This window comes from Hypanus sabinus, chromosome 23, assembly GCF_030144855.1.
Source record: "Hypanus sabinus isolate sHypSab1 chromosome 23, sHypSab1.hap1, whole genome shotgun sequence".
Lineage (NCBI taxonomy): Eukaryota > Metazoa > Chordata > Chondrichthyes > Myliobatiformes > Dasyatidae > Hypanus > Hypanus sabinus.
In genome coordinates, this window is record NC_082728.1 from 27,460,808 (window position 1) to 27,468,425 (window position 7,618).

Here is a 7,618-nt window from a genome sequence, read left to right on the forward strand (position 1 = left end):
ATTCTACCATCAATGGTTGCATTGTCAGCAAATTTATAGATGGCATTTGAGCTATGCCTAGCCACACAGTCATGGGTATACAGAGAGTAGAGCAGTGGGCTAAGCACACACCCCTGAGGTGCACCAGTGTTGATTGTCAGCGAGGAGGAATTGTTATCACCAATCCGCACAGATTATGTGCGGATTCTGATTCTGATTATGAAGTCGAGGATCCAATTGCAGAGGGAGGTACAGAGGCCCAGGTTCTGTAACTTTTTAATCAGGATGGTGGGAATGTCAGGATGTCAGAGCTGGTTTTTTCACACAGAGAATGGCAGGCACATGGAACTCACTGCTGGGGGTGGTGGTGCAGGCAGATGCATTAGGGATATTTAAGAGACTCTTAGATAGGCACAGGGATGACAGAAAAATGGAGGGTTACGAGGGAGGAAAGGATTATATTGATCTTGGAGTAGGTTAAAAGTTTGGCACAACATCGTGGGTTGAAGGTCTTGTACTGTTGTATGTTCTGTGTTTTCAGCCCATTATTGAATGGCGGAGCAGACTCGATGGGCGAAATGGCTTCTGCTCCTATATTTTATGGTCTTATGTGTGGAAGATCCTGCTGAGCTAAAAATGTGCGTTGCTTACAAAGATGCACAATAAACGTGAATACTAAAGTGCATATTCCAGCTAATTTCCAGGGAATCGTTAAAATATTGGCACCTTTGGGAATTGCTGCCTTCTATAATGAGGCTGAATTAGCTTAGTTTTGCACCCATGCAGAGGGGTGCGTGGTGCTGGTAGGCTAATGCACGCTGTGTCATTGAAGGTGAATGTAGAGGGGAATGATCAGGGATCATTGACAAGGACCTGCTCCTGTTTTTGTGATCCATGGCTGTACTGTAAAGGCTTAATCTTCGTGCTCATCAAATGCCTCACCACCGTGGCCTTGAACGGACCAGAACTAGCTGCAGGAGCTTTGGTTACAACCGTGGGTTATAATACAACCAGGGACTATGACTATGGGAGCATAAGCACGGGAACGTGAATATTAGGTGCTTGCAGGGGTGAGAGTCATGAAGAATGGCAACAAGTAATGATTGGCCAAGGTTCGGTGGTTTGAGCAGTGCAGTGTTTCATATCAATGGAGAGGATATAAAATTAGAGTGGTTTGGGGCTTGGGATTAGTTCATCAAGGCCACACCGATGGGCTGATCGTGAACACCACAATGAATCAAATGGGAGGGGTGCTGCAGAGAGAGGGGCCCATGCACATGTAGATAAGTGTTTTAATACGTGTTATTCTGTCCTAATAAACAAAGTTCTGAAGTTCTAAGTTGGCAATTCGAGATTTTATCTTTCTGCCTAACTGAACCAATTCCAAGAACCTATTATTGTAATGAAAGAACCTCTTTTCTGAAATATTTTGTATGCTACAAATATTTTAGCATTGGCGTCAACAATGCTCAGCCCACTGTCTACCATGAAAGTTTAAAAAATGCAGATGCTGGCAATCTGGCAAAGATAATACTGGAAGCATTGAGCAGTTTAAGCAACATCTGAGGAAAGAAAAATAAAGAATTAACACAAGGAAAAGGAAGAGGTAAAAGACAGGAGCTTTATCTCAAGTGACATCACTTCACCATCCCAGACCCAAACATTCCTTCCACTGTAAAACAATTCTTTCGATCTAATGTATTGCAACCAGTTCTCAGAACTGGTTCTCCTTTTCACTGGAAAGATGCCGATTAGGAGAATGCTCTGTGTACTACCTACGCTCAGTTTGTGAGGGCAACCCTGGGCTTCCTACTCCCTGTTACTTTAATTCTTTACCCCACTCTCACTCTGACTGATCTATCAGTAACCTTTGCACTTTTACAACAGGACCCTAAGTAAGCCCAAGGGTTTTATTTAATCTTTCATTTGGGCATCTTGTAACCTGAAGGAAAACATTTAATCTTTAAATTGGAGATCTTATAACCTTCTGGACTCAATATCAAATTCTGGTACTGGCAACTCATTCTTTCTGCTTACCTCACAACAGGCCAGCTTTGCATTATTCTCTAAGGGTTTCTCTGTATACCTGCATGGTCTGATTGCCTGGCTGTTTTCTCCAGCTCAGAACTTTCAGATGTCCTTTAGTTGACATTCTCTCTCTAACAATCCACATAAACGTTTTAAACAGATGTTTCCCTCAACATGTTATCACCAGAGCAATCCTCCATGACCTTGCTTAACACGTTGATGTCGTGCAGAGGCTTGAGTGCTTCAAGGGCTCAATCAGCCGACGCCAGCTCACGCCACCCATGTTGGAACGGCTGTGGATGAACTATCAGATGAAGATTGATCCAACCCCGGCTCCTAAGCAAACAGACTCATGCCTGCTCCTCGCTGACCACACTTCATCATGAATCAAGCCAGCTTTCCACTTGTGTGCACCTGTGGCACTTGACAAAAGAACAATTAGAAGTGTGAAGAGAAAAACACCAACCATATGAAACCATAAAACCAGAGGAATGCTGGCTTCAACCTGATATATAGATTCCCTTTGTCATTTCCATCGGTCTTCCACCACCCTCTTGCCCTGAATTGTTAATTCTGTTTCATTTCCCACAGCTGCTGTCTGACTGTTTACGATATTTTTTTGCCCATCTCTTCACTGTTTACTTTCACACAAATCCAGAGATAAAAGCTGTCAATTATGAATTCAACCCATTACATTTACATCCAGATGAAGATTTGAACAGTTATAACTAGGTATCATTTCGTTATTACTGCAGCAAAATCAACATCTCCCTAGTTTCGACAAATGACAATATAAAACAACTTTCTCCAAACATTTGCATTTTATTTGAATTGACTCAAACAAGACAAGTATGTTAATTTCAAGACAATCCATTTTATATTCTTTTACTGATTCTTGTGTAGGTGATATTTCCAACCGAGATTTTCTGAAAGAACAAAATAGTGAAGTTTATCCAAATTTATTCAGATTTGTTTCAAGTATTCTTTATGAAGACCTAATACAAGTTCAAATCTTAATAATAAATATATTATAACTTCAATTAAAAGTAATTATATATGATTAAGTTTCTCCATAAATATATTTTGACACATAATTTCCATTGTACTTTCCAATGTAGTCCTTTGGAAACTGGGCTCTCAACTTAATATTAGCCAGAACCCAAACAGACAAGCGTTGGAGTCTGGAGCAACACACAATATGCTGGAGGGTCTCAATGGGCCAACCACCATCTATGGAGAGAAATGGATGGTTGATATTTTTGATTCAGACCCTTCATATGGACCACAGATGCTGCCTGATTTATTGAGTTCCTCCAGCAAATTATGTGTTGAGACAGACCTTGAAGGATTATCTTGACTTTTTGTAGATACTATGGGAGTAGCTTCTTCCCCCTGCCATGAGCCCATGAATACCACTTTGTCATTTTTTTGCACTATTTATTTATTTTGCAATTTATAGTAATTTTTTGTCTCTGCATTGAACCTCTGTCATCAAACAACAACTTTCATGACATAAATGTCAGTGATACTAAACCAAACTCTGATTCTGACCGTTGCAGCTTCATAGCTACACAGCATGGACAAAGACACTTTGGCCCATCTCATCCATGTTGACTCAGACGCCAATCAATGCTTATCCCATCTACCTATGTTTGGCCTTTAATCCTTTTAAATCTTTCCTGTCCAAAAGTTTTTTTAAATGTTGTAATCGTGCCTGCCTCCACAGCTCCTCTGGCAGTTCGTTCCCTATACCCATGCCATTCTTCATGAAAAAGTTTTTCCTCTGGTGCCTTCTAAATCTTTCCCCTCTTGCCTTAAATCCATGCCCTTTAATTTTAGACTTACTTCTCTGGAAAAAAGATTGTGATTACCTATGCCCCGTATAATCTTATAAACCTCTTTGCAGTAATTCTCAGCCTCCTCTCACTTCAGGGAATCCATTTGAATCCATCCTTATAACTCAGAAAGAAAGCACTTCAGCTTAATGGCTAAAACACAGGTATACAAAGCCTGGTGTATGAATGTATGAATTAAAACCATGCAGAAATGAATTCAGCTTTCTAAAGAACATGACAGCAACTCAGCAATTACTTAGTTGGCATTTGAAATTTCTACTCAGCTTGCAGGGCCAGAAATCCACGTAAGACAATAGAAGAATAAAGAGGCACTTACATCAATTAGTTTGTCCTCATTCACTTCTGTAACCAATGTTACTGCATCCAATTTGACAACAATCTTGTTTGGACCATCAAAATTTGCTACGGACTGAAGAAAAATAATATTAGAGTTTAACAATTGCAAAAGACTTCCATTGGAATTTGAATTTATGGATAAATCATTTTAGCCCTTCTTAAGATCTGGCCAGTCAAGAGATATTGTGATTTTGTGATTGCATCAGCAGGTTGTCGATAGAACAAAAGGTCCTGAAGCAGGTCGGTACAGCTCAGCTGATAGAGATCTATGAATTGGCCCTGAGCGGAGGCCTGGTGAAAGCTCTTGGATGGATATCCAGTCATAGATGCCCACTTGTTGGCCTTGCTAGAAGTCCACACAAAGACCCAGAGGAGAAATCAATATATAGACCCTGAGTGAAGAGATTCAGGGTAGACTGGCAGCTATGCTTACTTGTACTTTAGATAGACCTTTCTATGGTAATTATTTTATTTTGAAACCATTCATAGGTTGGACTGAGCTGTTGAGGCATGGATTAAATGCAGGCATTTGGATGACTGACTCTAACTATCTCTGGAGAGGCTCACTGGCTCTTCAGGTCTACAGCTGACAACACAAAAGTTGCTTGTTTCTTATGATATAAAGACCTCAATCTTTCTAATCTACTGATGCGATTAATTGGTGTGAGATACTTTGGGGGCCATTTGTCACATTAATGGCTAGAAGATCTATCCTATTGAACTGGGAAAGAAATTAATCCTCCAACTACATTTCAATGGTTTTCCCAAACTATTTCTTGTTTGAGTTTAGAAAAAATTAGAAGTGTCATTTTTGACCCCTCGGTCAAATTTGAAGAAAGCTGGAGACCATTTATCCAATATTTTCATATGAGTTAAACTGACCTTTCCCAAACCTTTTTCTTATCATCTTTAATTATTTGGATAGAGGTCCGGAGTTATTGACACTACTGTGTATACTTGATATGATACAACATCCCATGTCGGTTAGGTTAGTTTTTTTTGGTTTTTTTTGGGTTTTTTTTTCTTATTTTTCCATTTTTTGTAACCTACTATGAGTTTGGGAGGCTATTATATGTGGATTATTAATTGTTTGTATTTGTATTCTAGCCTATCAATTATGTACTCTCAAGCTCTCTGTACTTGATATTTTTCTTCTTTTGCTTGTTCAAAAATTAATAAAAGGATTTAAAAGAAGATACTTTGGGGCCCAAAACTGTCATTCTATCGGTAGAAAGTGGACCTACCAAGTTGAAATTTGCAATGTTGGTGTCCTACACAAAAATATCCCAAAGTGACTGAAAATCCAAACAACAATGCATAAAATGGAAAAACATCCTCATTAGCTTTCTCTCTTCTTCCCCATCACCACAAACATAATTTTGTGTATTTATTCACAATATTCTGTTGTGTTTTAAGATGGAATGAGTGCAAATGAAAATTAAGGAAAATAAACAAGATAAAGAGGCACTGTCTTGAGGCTACCTCTCAGCACCAACTGACAGATACGAATTAACTCAAGTTGTATGCAGAATACTGGAGTCGTATTGTCCTAAGGCAGAAAGTCATAGTTAAAAGATACATAAAGAGACCATGAAAGCAGCAGGTTGATAAGAGGTTGATTTGATGCCCTAATGTGAAGTTGCTCTTTATGGATGGGTTTGCCATTTTGTGTCACATTGTGCACTGAGAAATTCTTTGATCTGCTTAACTTTGGTGACCTGAAACAATTACTTCTAATCCTGCGTGAACAGCGAGGCTGCAAACCTTACCTTCACTTTCATGCCTGCAACTGTTACAAACTCAGTTTCTTGTCCGATGGTAAATACATTGTTAACCACATCATCTCCAGTTGTGACTTTGCAATCAAAGTGATTTTCGTTTTGACTGATCTCAGTGATACTTTTCATGGCTTTGTATTTTTGAATCATTTGATCTGGGACTTCTGAGAAAAACATAAAACGAGAAAATATGAGAATTTGGATCCAACCTTTTGTCATCTTTTTAACTAAACATTAGATTCAGAGAAATATGAAGTAAATGCATTTTGTTCTCAGGAATGTCAATGTGCCTTAGCGTTTGTTTCATAACATCGCAGTGGCTTCCTAATTCCTCTGGGTATAAAGTGTGAATGTGTTCAAAGGCAGCAGAGGTTTTAATTAAATACTATCTCTTTCACTTATTCTTGAGTAAGGTGGTAATCCATTTTTAAAAGTGGCTCAGAGAAAGGAATTAATGGTACTAGTTGTAAACACTTGAAGTAAAGAGATTTATTTAAAAACTTACTGTTTAATTTAAAACAAGGTTGAATTAAACAATATTCATGCAGTTAGTTTATAGCACTGGCTTTTAAAATGCTGTGTAGGTCAATAACTGTATTCAGTTCCTTCCTGTGAATACTTAACATTTGCAAATAGATTTTTACACAGTTCAGAGTGCTTCCTGCTCACTGATGAGGAGGAGAACTTTAGAATTACAAACACTTATATTTAAAAAGACAACATTTTATTCTCAATTATATAGAATCGATAAATTATTTATTATTATCTTAGATGAAGCAGTTGAAATGTTATGTTTGTGTCATGAATGATATTCTGAACAATATCTTCTAATTGATAAAAATAATTCTCCTGTTAAGTTTTGGATCAAATAGCTGCTCAAATCAGTTTTGATTAAGAAAAGCACACTTTATTTTATCGAAATTCTGTTCAGCTTAGGAGCTGTATATTGAACTTACCGATGGCTTTCATGAATTGCTCAAAGTTCTCTCTGCTCAGAAGCTCATATTTTCCTGAGAAGGACATTTTGGCAGCTCCTTTTGCGGTGGATGTAAAATGTGATGGCTTTCTACTTTGCTTTATAGTCCTAACCATATCTAGAGATCTATTAATAAATGTTTGGGAAGTTTAATGTTTAACACTGATATTATGTAATATCACCAATATGTATTCCTTTTTAAACTTTGATTCTGCATCATGCAATCTGGCTGGTAAGAGGAAAGGCTGTGAATATAATCTAAAACTCTGCCAGATTTTACATACCATATTGCAGTAGGGAAAAGTTGATTAGTTAAGAGATTACCATTCTTCTTCCTTGTCACCATCTTTCTACAACACAGCTTAGATCACAAAATCAATGAGTGTCCAACAGCATTCAAAATCCTCTACCTATTCCTTGATACATACACTAAACTTCCAACAAACCACCAGCATCAATTTAAAAGTACCACATTGTTCCTGATGCATTCACGATTTCATTAAATCTGATTTATCACTGAATCATGGAAACTTTGAGCACAATAAAATGGATTGTTTGATCTAGTGTCTGTGTTAGGCAGAAAAGGAGGAAGTTCATTAATTTCAACATTGTGTTCGTGATTGTAAGGGCTGAAATGTAGGATAAATCTTAATGATTAAAGGGAA

At 38.0% G+C, this 7,618-nt stretch overlaps 1 protein-coding gene across 1 annotated transcript; it reads right to left on the reverse strand.

Annotated features, from left to right (window-relative positions):
• Positions 1-2,827: 2,827 nt before the first annotated feature.
• Positions 2,828-7,024, reverse strand: LOC132380311 (fatty acid-binding protein 1, liver-like). The gene is made up of 4 exons (XM_059949066.1): positions 6,934-7,024; positions 5,969-6,141; positions 4,180-4,272; positions 2,828-2,933 (listed from the first exon to the last, which is right to left on the reverse strand). The coding sequence occupies exons 1-4, from the start codon at positions 6,998-7,000 to the stop codon at positions 2,883-2,885; spliced, it is 384 nt and encodes a 127-aa protein (XP_059805049.1). The 5' UTR covers positions 7,001-7,024; the 3' UTR covers positions 2,828-2,882.
• Positions 7,025-7,618: the final 594 nt, after the last annotated feature.